The sequence below is a fragment of the Dama dama genome, chromosome 12 (assembly GCF_033118175.1).
Source record: "Dama dama isolate Ldn47 chromosome 12, ASM3311817v1, whole genome shotgun sequence".
Lineage (NCBI taxonomy): Eukaryota > Metazoa > Chordata > Mammalia > Artiodactyla > Cervidae > Dama > Dama dama.
In genome coordinates this window covers 31461649-31480606 of record NC_083692.1, presented here as the reverse complement: position 1 = coordinate 31480606, position 18958 = coordinate 31461649, and the positions used below count along the sequence as shown (strand labels likewise).

General features: G+C 37.1%; 2 protein-coding genes across 3 annotated transcripts in view; one reads left to right on the top strand and one right to left on the bottom strand.

Annotated features, from left to right (window-relative positions):
- The first annotated feature begins 82 nt into the window (after positions 1-82).
- On the top strand, positions 83-18052 carry JKAMP (JNK1/MAPK8 associated membrane protein). 2 transcript variants are annotated; one of them, XM_061156950.1, is made up of 7 exons: positions 83-181; positions 2587-2660; positions 3199-3353; positions 9085-9291; positions 11360-11541; positions 16259-16335; positions 17318-18052. In XM_061156950.1, exons 1-7 carry the CDS (start codon positions 178-180, stop codon positions 17534-17536), a joined length of 918 nt encoding a protein of 305 aa, XP_061012933.1. In that variant the 5' UTR covers positions 83-177; the 3' UTR covers positions 17537-18052. The 2 variants fall into 2 exon arrangements, with proteins under 2 accessions (XP_061012933.1, XP_061012932.1); XM_061156949.1 differs by having other exon boundaries at positions 91-181; positions 2569-2660.
- The window catches only part of CCDC175 (coiled-coil domain containing 175), a 70283-nt gene continuing 69376 nt past the window's right edge, over positions 18052-18958 (bottom strand). The window contains exon 21 of the mRNA XM_061156948.1: positions 18052-18166. The gene's annotated coding sequence lies outside the window, so the exon portion shown is untranslated. The remainder of the gene's footprint in view (positions 18167-18958) is intronic.

Sequence of the window (18958 nt, the reverse complement as noted above, 5' to 3'; positions counted from 1 at the left end):
TCAGGGGGCGGGGCCTCCGAGCCAAGACCCGGAAGCGCGAGGAGGGGCGGGGCTTCGGGGCGGTCGCCCGGGTTACTAGGAGGCGGAGCCGTCCAGGGCGCTTTGGCCCGGATGTCCGGGCGCGGTGGCTTAGTCGGTTAATGCCTGAGTCTCTCCAAGTAAACCTACAAGCTGCTGATGGGTGAGTGGTCGCCAAGGTCCTGGGAAGCGTTTATCTTAGTCCCTGCTTCTACCCTACGCTGCCAGCTCTGCGCTTGGCTCCAGCGGGTGGCGTTCGGATAGCGGCGAGTCCTTGTCCTTTGTTCCCACGCGTTTTTGGCCGAACCGAGGTGGGATGGGGATAGTCTCTGCTCCAGGCAAACCGAACTGGGGAACCGACTGCACGCGGGAAAGCCCAGGCCTTTATTGTTTATTCAAAATGTCACCTCAATTCCTTTTCTCAGTCCCTTTGTTTAACATTCCTGAGGGTTAACTTGACAATTTAAAGCGCAGGCGTTAAGGGCAGGAAAACAGTAAAGAAAACAAATTAATGCTGCTTTACTGTTGTGTCTTGCTTCAGCATCAAACGTAAGTTTTGGGGGCCGTTCACCAAAGGACCGTGACAGTTGCAAAACAGTTAAAAATTCAGATCTCCTTTACTATGGGAAATAAAAGGGGAAAGTGAGCGGACAGTGGGAGCTAGGGTTTTTTTTTTTTTTTTTTTTTTAAGTGGACAATAAGCTTTTGCTTATTGGAGAAGGAAATGGTAACCCACTCGAGTATTCTTGTCTGGGAAATCCCATGGACAGAGGAGCCTGGCAGGTTATAGCCCTTGAGGTCGCAAAACAGTCGGGGTACGACTGAGTGACTAAACAATAAGCTTTTGCTTTCAATTTATCATTGCTGATTTTCAGGTCTTGGGTTTTGAGAAATTGTAGATTATTGACAGTCAGATGTATTAAGCAACTGTTAGAGGCAAAATTGGTATAGAAGAAGTTTACAATTTTTTAGCTTACGCGTTCTCAAAAAATCTGAAGCAACTCGCTTTGGTCTATTAGTTTTTGGTCGATTAGTTTTAGTCTATTAGTTTGTGATTACAGTTGGTTTAAAAATAAGTGCTGAACTTTTCTGGTGGTCCAGTGGTTAAGAATCTGCCAGCCAATTCAGGGCACAGGGGTTCAGTCCCTGGTCTGAGAATATCCTACATGCCCCAGAGCAACTAAGCCCCTGCACCACAAACTACTGAGCCAGAGCTCTAGCGCCCAGTGCTTGGCAAGGAGAGGCCTCAACGATCAAGAAGCTCGCTGCAAGCCAGGGAGCAGCAGGGAAGACCCAGGGCAGTCAAAAATAATAAATAAATATAAATAATAAATGAAAAGAAGCAACTGCGATAGTGAAAAAAATTTTAAATGCCAAGGTAAAGAAGCATGTGGGTTTTTTTTTTTATTTTAAAGTCAGAAATCTGACAAAGGTAAACACATTAAACTTGAGGCATTTTAGTCTGTGCTATTTCTATTTTTCTCAACAGCACAAGGAGAAAGAAAAAAGTCTACTCGAATTTGAAAGAAGAAAGTATTGTGGATCAGGCAGTCTCTAGATTGTGAATTCATGAAGAATTTGGGAAATGATTTTTCAGGAAAAGCTTAATTTCCCAAATTCTCGTTTGACCAGGACTTATTCCACAGTAGGGTGTAGGTTCTTTGAGGATACGGCCTCTGTCGTCTTCCCCTGTGGATCTATCTGGGTCCCTCACCAGTGGAATCACACTTAATGCATGTTTACTGAGTGAACAAATCATTGATGGAAGAGAATCAGATGTCACTGATGAAAAAAATTCCTTTGATGATAACTTTTCCCTGTAGGTGAGGTCAAAGACAATCTGTAGGCCCTGAGTTTTTTGGTTAAAAAGAGCTGCTTTGTATGTTGTCTAAGGCTTGAGATCAGAGGGTTAATTCTGAGGCAGTGCTTCCTAAGTATTGGTCAGAGGCCCAGTGACAGCCTTGATGAAATTTTCACCTGTCCTCTACAAAAATGACCAAAGTTAGGATAACTTAGTAGGCTTCTCATAAAGTGAATTTATTTACCTTAAAGTCCTTTTATTCTGAAATTGTGTCCTTTCTGCTTTTCTGGTATTAAAATGTGTTCTGTCATGAAGGGAGGTGATAATAATTTTCATGTGTTTTAAGGCATGACTTCATGTTCTTTTGGGGCAAAAATCCTCTATTAATCCTCTAGTTTAAAAAAAAAAAAAAGGGAAATTCAAAAGTCTAGACCATCCAATCAAAGTGAGTGACTGGCTGGAGCCATTGGAGACATTCCAGGCTAGGCTTTGAGTCCTGGGCAGAGTCTGCCTTGCTGGATGAAGACCTTGATCTGAAGAAACAGTATTAGCAACAAGGTTCTATGGAGCCTTCAGTAGTGTCACAGGATAAAAGGAAAACTAAAAACATGCATCAAGACTTTTGTCTAATACATATTTTTTTCGTTGAAACTGTGTTGAGATAATTTCTGCCAGCTGTTTCAGCTGTTATTACCTAATTTTTTATAATCACAAAAGATGTTACTGTACTGGCATTTGTTTTTAAAAAGCTGTCGATATTCAACCAGCATGCCTTGGACTTTATTGTGGGAAGACCCTGTTATTTAAAAATGGCTCAACTGAAATATATGGAGAATGTGGGGTAAGTCTTAACTTTGTATGTTATTTCATTTGTAAAGTCTGTTTGCTTCTGAAATATTGGGACATGTAGAATAACTTTTTTCTTCAGTGTATTTCAACTTAAAAAAGAATATGGAGGCATTAATAAAATTCTCATTTGTGTTGTCATATTGACTGTAATACATCTTTGTGACAGTCACAGTTACTATTTTTTAATGGATAATTTAATAATTTCTAATTACTTTTTATTAATGTAAAAAAGTAACTTGGACAAAAATTTAACATTACAACTCCAGAGCATTTCTCTACAGTTTTTATATGATGTTAATAACTAGGTTTTTCATGTAACTTAGTCAACTATTTTAGTAACTTAATAGACCATTATACAGGTACAACAAATACAATTTGGGCTTTTTTATTTATGTTTTCTCTTTTATCTTTAAAAGATGCACGTGTAAACAAACGTTTAATCTGAAATATGACATCTTAGTGAACAATTTTGGGAGGGTGTTAATGTTCTAAAATATCTGTACATAAAATACTGTTCTTATATATTGTAGGTGTGTCCAAGAGGACAGAGAACAAATGCACAGAAATACTGTCAGCCTTGCACAGAGTCTCCAGAACTTTATGATTGGCTCTATCTTGGCTTTATGGCTATGCTTCCTCTTGTTTTACATTGGTTCTTCATTGAATGGTACTCAGGGAAAAAGAGGTTAGCACTTTTCTCTAAATGTGTCTGAATGCACTGATGTTGAAATAGTTGTCATTTAGAAGACCTTATCAAATAATTATACCTCTGTTATTTTACAAGTGGCAGGCTTGTTTTTCTTTTATCTTCTGATTACTTTTGACTGTGGCCAGAAAACAATGCTAGAGCATGCCTCAGTAAATATTAAGGGAAATGTCCTTTGTTTTACTCTGAGTGAAGCTGGAGGAATATTTTATTTAATTTTTATTTCTTAATTATCTTTATTGGTTTTTTGCAAAGAACTGGCTGTGATTACAAACTGTTTATTGTTCTAAAACAAAAATCTTTGCAGTTTAATACTAGTACTCTAGTATAATGTAGTTAAAGTGTTATGGCTACAACCTAATTATGAAAACTCATACTAAAGTCCACAAAAACTTACTGAGCATTGTGTTTGTTGTTTAGAAGATCAGGGGAAGAGATATAAAAATAATTGATGTGGTTGATAGCCCTCATCTTATGGAGAAGACAAATACATTCATAACTAATTATAATACATATCAGTCTTGAAAGTATAGAACCAAAAAGTGTATAAAAGCTCTATAAATAAAATGGTCTAGAGTCACAGAGAATGGAAGAGATAAAATCTTGCCTGGTGTCACCTGAAACACATCAAAAAGGAACATTTCAGGCGGAGGCGACAGTGTGAACACTGGCATAGAAGTATGAAACATGTGATCTCTTATGGGTGGGAATGGGAGTAGTTGGGTGTTCAAAGTGTGCATAGCATATGAGAGAAAGGTAATAAAAAGGAGGGTGAGAGAGGGGTCGAGGCCAGAATGTGAAAGTCCTTGGTAATGTGAACCTTATTCCACTGGGAATGAGGAACCAAATTCTACCACGGTACATTCAGCTATCCTGACTTCTGGTTGCTCTTAACATCTCAGCATCTTTCCTGCCTTAGGTCCTGTCCTTTTCCCCAAACTCTTCTCTGCCTGAAATATTCTCTTCTCCCTGCAACTTTTTACCTAGCTGCTTTTTCCCTCTTCCAATCTCAGTTTAAATTACGTCTGCTTAGAGAAGCCTTCGCTGACCCAATCGAAAGTAGGTCTGTCGTCATTATTTTTCTTTTTTAAAAGCACTGCTATTTTGTTGTTGTTGCTTTGTATTTAGCACTCAACACAATTTGTAGTTATGTTTGTCTCCTCATTTCGTGTTCTCTCCCACCCCTGAGTATAGGCTCCATGAGGACAGTGGTCCTCGCCGTTGTTATCTGTGGAATCTCCAGAGACCAGCACAGTTGCTGGCACATGATAGATACTAGTTATTTGCCAATGCATGATTTATTGGTGAAGGTTTTTGTTTGGAAAAAAGAGTATCTTAGGTATATATTTTAAGAAGATAACTTCTGTGGAGGGCAGATTAGAGGTGAGACATATTAGAAAGCTGTTGTCCAAAAAGTAGTGATGGCTAGACTCCAGTGATAGGAACGGAAGTGAAGAGGATGGTCAGATGGAAGTAGAGTAAGTACTTTTCTGGACCTACCAGATAAGTCCACATTGATTATTTACATTGGAAAAGCATTCATTATTTTTCAGAAAAGAAGCCATTAAATTTTTTTTAAAGCAGCTGTCATCCTGCTTTTAGTTTCCGTTGTAGAATGATGAGAGATGAGGGTGAGAAAAGAAATGTGATTAACAGAGCTAAAGTAAAATAATTGCTTATTTGGAACTTTATAGCTTGGAATGAAGAGGTGGGGTTAATGAATCTACCTCACCAAATACATTTGAACTAAAACATCAGATACGGTTTGAGAGAATTTTAGAGCAGAAGGTAGAGCTTTGGCTTGGGGATAAAGCAGAGATATGATCAGTGCTTAGACAGGAAAGGAGGTGGGCTTAAAAAGGAGTTTGCATAACTATGTTTTGCCTAAGAAGTTGGTAGCAAGAAATACAAGGGCCATGTCTTATGTTTTCCTGAGACACTGTACTTAGAATCAAGGAAGCAGGGGCCTAACTGTCTTAGGCTAGACTCATGTTTCTCAAACTTTTTCATTCTTTCCTCCTTAAAGAGCTTTCTAAGATACCTTTCCCCCCAAATTTCACCTGCCCCATGAAATTTTAGTATCACAGATATACTGTTTATTGATTTATAGTGTATGTATATATGTGTTTTACATATCAGAAGTGTAATTTTATACTCAAGGCTCAGTTCTTATCTCCTTGGGAGTCCTAGTGCCCACATTGAATGCATAGTTCAGTTGCTCAGTTGTGTCTAATTCTTTTGTGACCCATGCATTGCAGTACACCAGGCTTCCCTGTCCATCACCAACTACCACAGCTTGCTCATACTTGTGTCCATTGAGTTGGTGATGCCATCCAACCATCTCATCATCTGTCATCCACTTCTCCTGCCTTCAGTCTTTCCCAGCATCAGGATCTTTTTCAGTGAGTCAGTTCTTCCAATCAGGTAGCCAAAATATTGGAGCTTTAGCTTCAGCATCAGTCCTTCCAATGAATATTCAGGATTGATTTCCTTTAGGATTGACTGGTTTGATCTCCTTGCTGTCCAAGGGACTCTGAAGAGTCTTCTCCAGCACCACAGTTCAAAAACATAGGCTAGACACTAATCAAAACTTCACTTTCTGGCCTGTTTGCTTTTCCCAGAGTTTAGTATTAAATTTGTTTTTCTTTGAGGCCAGGGCAGAGATAGGCAGAAAATGCATATTTTTATGTAATGAAGCCAGAAGCTGTGCTTCTTTTGTAATTTGTGTTCCAAATGTATTCATGCAACAATCTTTAGGGATGTTTGCAATGTGCCAGGTGCTATACTAGCTTGTGGGATTCAGAGATGACTGAAGTGTGGATGCTCACAGCCCAGTGGATGAGGTAAACAAACCGTCACAGAGTATGTGAGGGTCTCTGGTAGAGGTGTGTACATAGTTTTAAGGCTAGCTTAAAGAGGGAGTAGGGTGATATCACAAGAGAAAAAACTGATTTTAAGCTGAACTTTGAAAAATGAGTCGTTTTTGAGAGAAATGGAAGGGAGAGTTTATCAGCAGGAAAAATGTGCAAAAATCTAGAGCCAAGAGAGAGCACAGTATAACTAAGAAATGAGAGCTGAGGGTGCTGTGAGAAATAGGGACTAAATAAGACCAAGATATAAAGGGATCTGGGGCTGGGAGAGTCTTAGGAGATATTCCTAGGATCTGGGAATAACCCCAGAGTAGGTGACATGTGCTTTGAGGTGGAGCATGGAGCATGCCGGGATGAGTGAGGCAGTGAGGAAACAAGTAGTTTTGTAAGGCCAGGTAGTATGGGAGATAAGCCTGGCAGGAGGTATTTTTCCTGAAAGGCAGATGGGACTCACTGAAGTAGATTAATAAGGGGAGTTTTAGGAGCAGATTCCATTTTGTAGAAGATAACATAGTTGACTAAAGATGGATTGAAAGAGAGTATGAGTAGTAGAAAGCCAGCAAGAATGTTACTAAAGTCTTGTCAAGAGTTGATAAGTTTCAGATTTTGCCTCCAAAACTATGAATTCTATAAAGAAGCAAAAGATTGGGTTCTATAATATGAAACTGTACACATTGACTTATGTACTCGGTCTTTATCTGTGTAAAACGGCTTAGGAGTTCTGCTTCCAGCACCTTGGGCTCATTAGGAGCTTCAGTGATCTTGCGTGGAATACCTGAAGTCTGGAAGAGACACGCTGTGGAAGACATTGCTGGTCTCACAGGAATGAGGGTGGGGAGGGATGGATCTTTGAGAACTCCTCTCTTTCAGAAAACGAGCAAGCCCACCCTGAGCTGGAGCCAAAGCAGGCAGTGGGGTTGGGTTGTCTAAGGCTAATTGCCAACAGCAACTGGGTAGTCCTTTCTTCTGTTCCACATGATGTTGAGTTGGGATGCGCTCATCTCGAGGCTGGACTCGGCTGAGGTGTGCAAAGCGGGCAACTCATGGTAGAACAGGTGCTGGCTGTCAGCCGTCAGCGTACGGGCGCTGCTCACCAGCAGCTCTTCTATGTTTGGTGTTCTGAAGCTTAAGTATAATGTGTATTGGTGTGAATTTCTTTTTATTTATTCTGCTTGGAATGTGTTTTGATTTCTAGGAAGAATTCTGTGAACTTGCTTTTCATTATTTCAGTTGAGCCCAGTCAAACCACAGAATAGTGAGATATAATCAGTGGTGGTTGCTTTAAGCCATTAAGTTTTAGGGTAGTTTGCTATGCAGTGGTAGATAAGTGAAACATTGTTCAAGTAGAAAACTCAAAAGCATCTATAGAGTAGATATTATAAATGATGAGAGTTTAAGAGGCTGGCTATAATTATACAAAGTCAGTTCCCTCTTATATTTCATTTATAGAATCACAGTTCTGTGAGGTAGCCAAGACCAAGGTAGCTAAGCTACATTGGATTTATACAGTGGAACTTAACAAGCTACTTCTATAATTTATATAGAAGTTCAAAGGCCCAAGAGTGACCAAAACCACTGAAAAAGTAGAAGAATATATGTAATATCAGGAAATTACTATCGTTCTGTTGTTGCAGGGATAGATAAATGAACCCCAGGAATGAAACAGAGAACCTAAAACCAGACTAGTTATATAAGGGAACTTCTTACGGCAGGGATGGCATGGCAGCTTAATGAGGGGAAAAGATTTACTCTTCAATAAAATGCTGCTCCTGGACAGTTGGATATTCAAATGGGAAAAGCTAAAGTTATATTCTAACTTAAATACAGAAATCTCTTTTAACTTATACACAGAAATATCTTCTGAATGTATTAAAGATTGAAACATGAAAAGCAAAACCTTAAAATATTTAGAAGAAAATACAAGATAATATTTTTCTGTTAACCAGAAACTTAAAATTTGATAAAGCCAACTATATTAAAATTCAGAACATTTGTTCATAAAAAGACATCACAAAGAAAAATGACAATTCAATCCATAAACTGATAGGAAGATATTTACAACATACTTTACTAACAAAGCAGGATAGATAAATAATAGAAAGATCACAAGTAGAATATTATATAGCAGTGAACATGACTGAACTTCAGCTATAAGCAGGGCTATAAATGAATCTTAGAAATGTAATTCTGAGTGGAAAAAAAATCTGAGAAAGGTTATATCTCTTTATCATGTTGAAAAATAAGCAAAACTAAATAGTGATTTTGAAGTATAAATACAGTTGGAATAAAAACTGTTCAGCAAAACTGATAAAGGCAATTTAATATAATGATTATTTCTAGGGGAGAGACAGGAATGTGGAATGGGGAGAAACAGGTAGATACAAGTTGTTAATGTTCTAGTTATTGGGTTAGGTGGTGAGCTTACAATGTTTATTATATTTTTAACTAATGTATATTACATATAATCTTTTATGTACTTTTAATGTTTAAAATAATTTAAAATGATGCATAGATAACTTTTAAGACATTTTTAATAGTTTGGAGAGATATTGAATCTAAAAGTAGATCCAATTTCTGCTCTTCTACACATTCAGACAATACAGGCACATTGTTATCTGGGGTAAGTATTTATCCCTTTTTAGTAAACAAGGTTAAATTCTTCCCAAGTAGTTTTTGTATGTTCTTGGCTTTTCTTACCTGTTTAGAAGATGTTTTTGTTTCAGGATTTATCAGTTACAACTTCTTTTTGGAATCCACATTTTGAAGCAGATACAGGTTTTATTAACAGCCAGTTACATGCTGAGAATTCTCCGGTTACTGTCCGTCCTTTGTTTTATCAGTTCCAGCGCCCTCTTCCAGCACATTACTGCACTGTTTGAATGCACCATGGCAGCTATCATCACCTTACTTGTGAGCGAGCCAGTTGGTGTGCTTTATATCCGTTCATGTCGAGTATTGATGCTTTCTGATTGGTACACCATGCTTTACAACCCAAGTCCGGATTACGTTACCACAGTGCACTGTACTCATGAAGCTGTCTACCCATTGTAAGTATTCATTAAGATCTTTTTTTAAAAATCATGATTGTAGATTTCATTCATTTCAGCAGACTGAGCCTTGTGAAATGGCTCCTAGGCACTAGGGGAGATAAACATAAATTATTTTCTTTTCTAAAGTGATAGTCTGATAAGGGGAAATAGAAATACATCTCAGTATAATAGAAGTGAAAGTATTTTAGTGTTGATGTTGAGGTGTCTAAGCACTTCTAAAACTATATGTTTCTTAAAAAGGGAATTATAAGGAAAACCTTTTTAATGTACAACAGAGAAGCAATATCTGACTTATAGGAAATAATATGGGCTGTGGAGTTTGAATCCTAAGCCTGTTAGCTGTTAATTTGAACATGTTAAGAACCTCTTGTAACCTCGACCTCCCCATTGGTAAAAATGGGAAGAATGATACCTTGTAAGGTGATTGTAAGGATTAAATAAGTGTGCCTTACATATAGGAAGCACTTCCAAGTAGCTGACATTATTATTAGAGTACTTGGGTTAATGTTCTTTCTTTTTTTCCCCTCCCCAAATAAATGTAACTTTCACCAGAATGTTTTGTTTTAAAAATATCAAATTAATCAGATTTTGTATAATATTATCCCAGACTACATTTTTAGAATTCCTGTGAATTGTTGGTGTCCATTTTGATGTGTTTTTCTCAGTAAAGGTACAGTAGAAGAGTCTGGTGTTTATATTCTCATAGAAATTTACCATTATGTATATGCTGAACAAAACAGACCTTTTTGTACAAGTCTTAGTAGTACTAAGGGTCCAAAAAAAAAAATGCATGTATATAAAAAGATAATTTTCAAAAAATGAGATCTAAAATTAAGGTCCAAATATAGAGATGTGAGAATCTTTTCTAACTGCCTGCCTACGTTTTAAGTCCTGTAAATTATTTATTCCTTATATATATAAAATTATATATATATATATATAGACAGACATATAATTTATACATATAAACTGATTAAAATAATAATTTTTTTTGAGCTCTTAAGGAACTACAAGCTGCAGGAATAGACAGATTTTACTTTGTTTTGATGTTGGTAGGAGGAGGCCTAACAATAGAAAAAAAACTCATCATCCAAGAGGTCAGGCTTGAAATAATGCAGTACAGTACAGGGCTGGACCTGAAAGCATCCTGAGAGCACAGGGATCCCGGATCGCTGAGCTGTGTGAGCGGGCAAGTGGTCAGTAATTTGGGACAACTCTTGCGCTTCCCTCGACTTTCCTCTGCACAGGAGAGGGTTTGAGTGTAAGTTAGTGAAAATAATTTTAAATCCTCATGAAAAGGAAGTTAGAAATATATGTACAGAAATTCCATTATTCAACATGAAGAGCTAGAAACTATAATCTGCTGATAGAGAGTATCTTTTTACAACTTTTTTTGTGATTTTTAAAAGTTACATTATAGGACATTTGGAAAACAGAAAAAGCATACCCCAGATAAAATAATCTATAATTCCATTCTTAAGATGATCACTGCTAAAAATGTCTTTGCAGTTGCATTTCTGTGTGTATGTATGTATTTTTTTTAAAAGAGTGTGAAAGTTATATTATTCACATGCCATTTATAATCTGTTGTCATTTAATGTATGAGGCACAGTTTTGTTGTTAACATTTCTTTCATAATTGGATTTCTAATGTCTGCATAGTAGTCCAGCAAAAATATATTCTAAAATTTAACCACTTTCCTATTATTGAATATTTTCTTCCTGAGTTTCCTTTATCATGTGATTCAGTAAAAATGCTTGTTCACTGGGTTTTTGTGTATATCTGATTGTTTCCCTTTGATTAATTTCTACAAGTACACTTTCTGGATTAAAGATATAAACATTTTTTGATTTTTGATACACATTTCCAAACTGCCTACCAGAAGGGAACCAGCATGCTTTTTACAGCAATATATGAGAGTCTTGGCCAACCCTTTACCAATCTGAATATTTGACGGGTAGACTTTTTAAACCTTTTTCAGGATCTTTGATTTTAAAATGATCAATGATAGAAGGACATTTTAAAACATATTTTTGATGTAACAGTTTGCTATTTTATTTTCCAGATACACCATTGTATTTATCTATTATGCATTCTGCTTGGTATTAATGATGCTACTCCGACCTCTTCTGGTTAAAAAGATTGCCTGTGGGTTAGGGAAGTCTGATCGATTTAAAAGTATTTATGCTGCACTTTACTTCTTCCCAATTTTAACCGTGCTTCAAGCAGTTGGTGGAGGCCTTTTATGTAAGTTTGATGGGTAACATCAATGAAATGTATTTATTATATGTGTTAAACAATGTTTTCTCTGAGTATAATATTGGACCTTGTTCTTTAAAGTAGTTTTGTTTTTGTTTTTATCCTTGAAAATAAGCCATACTATGTTTTTGCTGAAACACATCATCCTTAATCAAAACTAACTTGTTTAGAAAATACTTTGTATTTGACGCTCACAACCTCATAGGAAGGTTTTTTTAAAATCTGAGTGTAAATAACACAAAAACTGGTTTTTACGTATAACAAATGGAAATAACTCTTGATATCATATGATGTTTACCATCAAGTTAGGTCTTAGTTTTCTAAGTTTTTTTAATCAAAAAACTTTTAGAAACAGTAAAAAATCCTCAATATATTTTTTTTATTTTAATGTATCCATTCATTCATTTATTCAGCAACCATTTAGACTGATCTGTGACCTAAAAGAATGAAAGTTGGTGTTAAAGAGCTCACATCCTACTAGGAAAGCTATGCTAAGTAGCTGAGAACATAGAGTGGTACTTTTTGAACGTGTGACTTTGTACATTGCAAGGATGTTGGATACCATGTGTATATGGAGCTTGCCAGGGTGCAGAGGACAAGCTTCTGACCTGAAGGAACTGGGGAAGATGACATCACTCTGCAAGTACTGTAGCTTAGTAGTGAACTTGGTTCAAAGTGAGGGTGGAGCTGAGGGGAAGGCCAAGGGAAGAGGAAATTGGAGGCTAGTTAGGGGTCTTTAACCCTCATATTCTGATTTGACAGATAAATTGTTTCCTTTGGCCTGCATGGTGTTTGAAAACCTATAATTTTATTCTCCTAACTGACCTCTGTAAGCATTTGAAGTTGCTATTCTTGGGACCTGCTCTTAAAAGGATTTCAGGAGGAAGAGTTACTTGACTAGATTTGCATTGAAAAAAGATAACTTGGTAGCAGTGTAGAAGATGGATTGGCTGGGAAGAGAACCTGGGGCATCAGTTAAGAGATTACTGCCATGAAACCAGCCTGACTGTGTGACCTAGCAGAGAAACACCAGGAATGAAGAACAATTTCAAAGACAGAGTTAACTAAACTAGGAAACTAATACAGGGGTTGAGGGGTTGGGAGGACAGTACAATAAAGGAAATGTCTAACTTAGTAACTAGTGATTGCATGAATCATGAATGTTAGAAGAAGCAAATAGATTGGTATTCATGGAATATCCAAAAGAGCACAGGTAGTTATTTATACTGGACAAACCTGGGAGAGCTGACTAGGCTGTAAAGATTTAAGAATTGTCAGCCCTCAGATCCCTGTGTCCTGGACAGCAGCTGCTTTGACTGTAGAGAACTTCTTGGTTGTGAAATGGGGGAAAGAGGAACGTTGTGGAAAGCAGGGAGAGGCTGGGAAGTTAACCTAAGGAGACTGCCAGATAGCATTGCTTCCAATGTTGTAGCTGCCTGTATTGAAAATGCCTTTTCCCACACTGAATGTCTTTAGCTAATTTTGTTAACAAGCCTCCACCCAGAGCACATTCATCAAGGGAGGATCAAGGAGTTATTGTCTATTTGTACTAACTATAAACTTATGCAGTCTGCTGAGATCAGTCCTAGAGGGTATTATAACAACTCAATTTTATGATGTTGAAAAAGATAATTTTTGGTTTGTAGGGGTGTCCTGGTTCAGGCTGCTATAAAAGAATACCATAGACTGGGTGGCTTACAAACAACAGTGACTTACTTCTTGCAGTTCTGGAGACTGAGATCGAAGATCAAGGCACCAGCAGATTTGGAGTCTGAGGAGGACTTGTTTCTTGGTTCATCAATGGCTGTCTTCTTTCAGAGTCCTCACATGGCAGAAAAGGGGAGAGTTCTCTGAGGTCTTTTTGATAAGAGCACTAATCCCATTCTTGAGAGCTTCACCCACATGACCTAATCACCCCAAAGGCCCTCTACCTACTTACACCATCACATTGAGGGTTAGAATTTCAACATAAGAGTTTGGGGGGCACAGACATTTAGTCCATGACAAGAGAATATAGCAAGCTTGAGCAAAGTAGAGCAGCAAGAGGCTTCTGGTAGCTCAGGATACAGGGTCTAGGAAAAGAGACACTGGGAATAATTAGGAAGATGTCAGTGACAACTTTTACTTGCTTGGAAGTATTATTGAAGCCCATTTTGAAGTGTGGTCTGCCTCTGAACCACCTATAGAACTAAAAGGCAGATTTTTAGGCACTACCCTCAGACCTAGTTGCCTAAAAATCCTATCTTGTCTTCAACCCTAGAATAAGAACAATTCTAAATCCTACTTTGAGCCCAGAACCTCCCTCTGCTCCCCAAAAGTTTGGGCCATGTTGGAGATTTCCTCCTTATCCTTTTAACTACTAGTTCTTAAATTTGTATCATTAGTAACATTGTTTAGCTATTTATAAGTTAATTGGGATTTTTTTTTGAATGGTTGGTTAGGACCTAACCTATTTAGGCAATAAAGGTTCTAAATGTCAACCAAGTCATTCATTTATTTAGTTAAGTTGGAATCAGGCTTGCAGGGATAATTCAGAGTTTCTGACAATGTTCCAAATGGGTTCTACTGGGTTACAGAGTAATTAATAGTTTTAGTTTGGTACAAAAGCAATTGCAGTTTTGGACCATGAATTTTAAATCATTATAACTAGGCTCAGACACATCTTTATTAATCAAAATAGGAACCATTACATTCAACACATTTTTTCCAAAAAGAAATAGGTTTCTTTATTTCTGTAGCGTAAAAATCCATGCTTCAGGACTCAACTCTTGGAAAGCATTTTCTGCCTCCTGGTTGTGTAAGCATTTTCTCTGCAAAAAGTTCTCGAGATGCTTGAAGTGGTAAGTGGTTGGTGAGAGGTCAGGTGAATATGGTGGATGAGGCAAAACTTTGTAGCCCAGTTCATTAAACTTTGGAAGCACTGGTTGTGAGGCCTGTGGTCAGGCATTGTCACGAAGAACTGGGCCCATTATATTGACCAATTCCGGCTGCAGGCGTTGCAGTTTTCGGTGCATCTCTTCGATTTGCTGAGCATGCTTCTCAGATGTAATGATTTCACCAGGATTCAGAAAGCTGTAATGAATCAGATGGGCAGCAGACTACCAGTGACGATGACGTTTTTTGGGTGCAAGTTTGGCTTTGGGAAGTGCTTTGGGGCTGCTTCTCTGTGCAGCCACTGAGCGGATTGTCACAGGTTGTATAAAATCCACTTTTTGTCGCACATCACAATCTGATCAAGAGATGGTTTGTTGTTGTGTAGAATAAGAGAAGACAACACTTAAAAATGATGATTTTTTTGATTTTCAGTCAGCCCACAAGGCACCCACTTATCAAGCTTTTTCACCTTTCCAATTTGTTTCAAATGTGAAACAACCATACAATGGTTGACGTTGAGTTCTTAGGCAACTTCTCATGTAGTTGTAAGAGGATCAGCTTTGATGATGGCTCTCATTTTTTGTTGTCAACTTCCAATGGCTGGCCACTGTGCTCCTCTTCAAGACTCTCATCTCCTTTGCACAACTTGAACTGACCACGGCACTGTATGTTTGTTAGCAGTTCCTGGGCCAGATGCATTGTTGATGTTGTGAGTTGTCTCCACCACTTTATGATCCATTTTGAACTCAAATAAGAAAATTGCTCAAATTTGCTTTTTGTCTGACATCATTTCCATAAACTAAAATAAATATAAAATACACAGCAAGTAAATAAGTCATTAGCAAGGAAAAGTGAGAAATACACATTAAAATGATGTATAACATAACTACATTTATTTAAGAAGGTATTCCAATATCAAACAGCCAAGTTCAACAATGCAAAACTGCAATTACTTTTGCACCAACGTAATAGTAACTGAATTGTTTTAAAATAATTGCATAAAAATAATTCAAGATTTTTTTCAATTTTTCCATTTGCTTTAGTGAGCTGTATATGTTTAAAACATTTTAAAAGAAAAGTATTTTTAAGTAAAAATTTTACTTAAAATATTATTTTACTGTACTATATTTGAATTAGAAATGTCTAGAAGTTTGTCATTAAGAGTACTGAATGATCCATTTAGCCTTTGAGGCTTATTGACATATGACCTTTTAATTAAAGCTGAATTACCCTTCTCTATAATAGTCTTTCTTAACTGAAGTTCCCCAGTCTGAACCACAAAACACCAAAAATTGAGTGATTAGTTTCCCAATTCTCCCAAGTTTGATACATAGCGAGTATGCATAGGAGAGAAGTTAATTCTTTACATCAGTGGAAGCCTTAAGGCAGGGGTCTTCAAAACTGGGCCAAGGATAGTTTTACATCTTTTAATTGTTGTGGGGGAAAGATCAAAAGAGTATTTCTTGACATGTGACAGTTAGATAAAATTTGAATTTTATTGTCTGAATAACTTACAAATCGTAACTACAAACTTATAAAGTTAATTTTACTGAAAACAAACACATCCATTCATTACGTATGACCTGGGTGCTTTCCCACTGCAACTGTGGAGTTAGGTGACCGAGACCGAGACAGTATGGCCCACAAAGCCACTGTCTGGCCCTTTACAGAAAAAGTTTGCTGACCCCTGTCTTAGAGCATTAGGGCTTCCATCTCTCACAGGATTGGTTGAGAAGGTTTTTGTCTAGGAAAAGAATTATACTGTTTGAATTTTTTGATGGTTTATTCAGAAATTTTAATTTTCAGCATAATACCAATGTTTGTCTTTCAGACTATGCCTTCCCATACATTATATTAGTATTATCTTTGGTTACTCTGGCTGTGTACATGTCGGCTTCTGAAATAGAGGTAGGATGTCTTTTTTCTTCTGTTAAAGAGTTTGTTTTTTAATAGATTTTTTGTTTTGTTTTGTTTTTTAATAGAGTTGACTATTGAATAGGACAGTAACATATGATACGATATGTTACAGCTGATTGCTTTAGTAATCCTTGGCTAAACAGGGTCACTCAGTAGCTTTTGGCTCATCAGTTTGTAAAAAGTTGTATCCTAGACTGTATTTGCTTGGGAAAATTAATCAGGCTTAACTCTCCAGCATGTTAGAGAAAAAAAAATCATTTCACATCATTTATCCACATAGAAAATATTTGACTATTGAAATGTTGAACCTTATTAACAGTATTTTAAGGGAAACATAAATTCTTTATTTTACATAGAACCGAGCTGATGAGCCATTTAATGAGGGAACGTTAACTAACCAGTTGCAAATTGTATTTTAGTGTGTTTATTAGCACATTTAGATATTACTTTTATAATTTGGTCCTTCCAATTTCTGTATATTATGGAGTGATATTAAAGGTTAAAGGGAAATCAGAGTAGTCACCTGTCATTTCCGCTCCCTTCTAAGTATCCAGGCAGCTGACTCTAGGAATGCTAGAAATTGGGTGTATATACTCCCTGCTTCCCATCTGTAGACTCAGATGCTGTCGATCAGGGCAAGAAGAAGCCACGAAATGTGGAGTTCCCTTCCAGTTCAGATTTTTCAGAAGCAGCCGTAGTGTTTCCAGGGTCGAATGGGGGTGTAGACCAGAACCTAGAAATGTGGGCTCCTGTCTTGTCATGGCCACTGGCGTGCTGAACATAGGAAGCCTGAGTTTCTTCATCTGTAAAGTATAGTAGCAAGACTGGGTGATTTCCTATGTCCCTATGATTCTGAGGTTATGATTTTGTGTGAAAATAATATGTTTCGAATTAAAATTAATAAATTATCTATCTAGTTGATTCAGCCCAATAATCTGTATCTCTCTCTTCTTTCTTTTACAAAATTTTATAGAACTGCTATGATCTTCTGGTCAGAAAGAAAAGACTCATTGTTCTCTTCAGCCACTGGCTACTCCATGCCTATGGGATCATCTCCATTTCCAGAGTGGATAAACTTGAGCAAGATTTACCCCTTTTGGCATTGGTACCCACACCAGCCCTTTTTTACTTGTTCACTGCAAAATTTACCGAGCCTTCACGGATACTCTCAGAAGGAGCCAATGGACACTGAATGTAAAATGCCAAAAAAACCTAAGAAGTGTTCTTAATTTTAAAAAAAGGTAAAATAAAAAAATGTATTAGTACTCTTCTGTCGTACAAGGGAATATGACTGTCAGTACATCTGATGTTTTGGGGAGTTTGTTGTTTTCTTTTTTCAATTTAACAGAATTTATGGTTTCAAGGAAAATGCAAAATACCATAATTCTCCATTATGTACAATAACACACTACACTTACAGCACTCTGTTCTATTCCACTGGAGGCCTATTAGGAAGCACTTACCTCTTGCAACAATTTAGCTATTCTTTAGAGCAAAATCATGTTTCTGTGTACCTAGCAATGTGTGATGTTCCTATTTTTATTAAGAAAAACTATTAACAAGTATAATCTGAAATCCTTAACATTGGCATAATTGTGCATGCCCATTGTGTTTTACTTTGTTTTTCAAATACACTGAATTATAAAGTCAAGCATATTTGTGGGGTCTGATAGCAAACAGAAATAAAGTATGTTGTTTTTGTTATCTATTTATTTTCACCAATACAGTATTTTGATCTATTACAAAAATAGAGCATAATTTATATAACAGGTTTTTTGTTTTTAGGTAGTTTCGTTGAAGATATCCTCAGGTTATTCCTCTCCTGTAAAGAAAAACATTAATAAAAAGCTTAACTACAAAAAAATCTCAAATGTCTGGCATTTAATTGTATTTGTCACACTAGTTGTGGAAATAATTCAAAATGTTAAGTAATTAGTGTCTCTTTCCTAAATGAATAAACATGAATATTTATATACTTACTCGTTTTTTAAAAGCATATCATTTATCTCATTTTTGAAGGATAAATACACATACCACATTTTATAAATCTCAAGACATAATTTTTGTCACATTGTGACATCTCATGGCTTCTTAGGTTTAACAAATGCAGAGGAGTATGTACAGTACGTAGTTTTCCTGTGCTAAGCCACTTCAGCCGTGTCCCACGTGGTGTAACCCTATGGACTATACCCTGCCAGGCTCCTCTGTCCATGGGATTCTCCAGGCAAGAACACTGGAGTGAGCTTCCATTTCCTTCTCCAGAGGATCTTCCCAGCCCAAGGATGGAATCAGTGTCTCAGTCTACTGCATTGGCAGGCGGGTTCTTTACCACTAGCGCCACCTAGGGAGCCGATGGTTTTCCTGTGGTTGATTGTTGATGTGTGCTGTGATTTTTATGCTCTAAAGCCTTCAGGAGACTCATGGTTGCAACCATGGAAGCAAAATAAGATTTTTGCACTTATTAATCTGACCTAGTTTATCCGTTTGTATTATTCAGAAGGTTATTTCCTGATTCTCCTCCTTGGTAAGAGTTATTAAATCTCAAACTTTTAAGACTCTCATTGACAGTTGTAAAATATGAAAGAACATGCACTCCCATTTTCTGTAGTTTTGT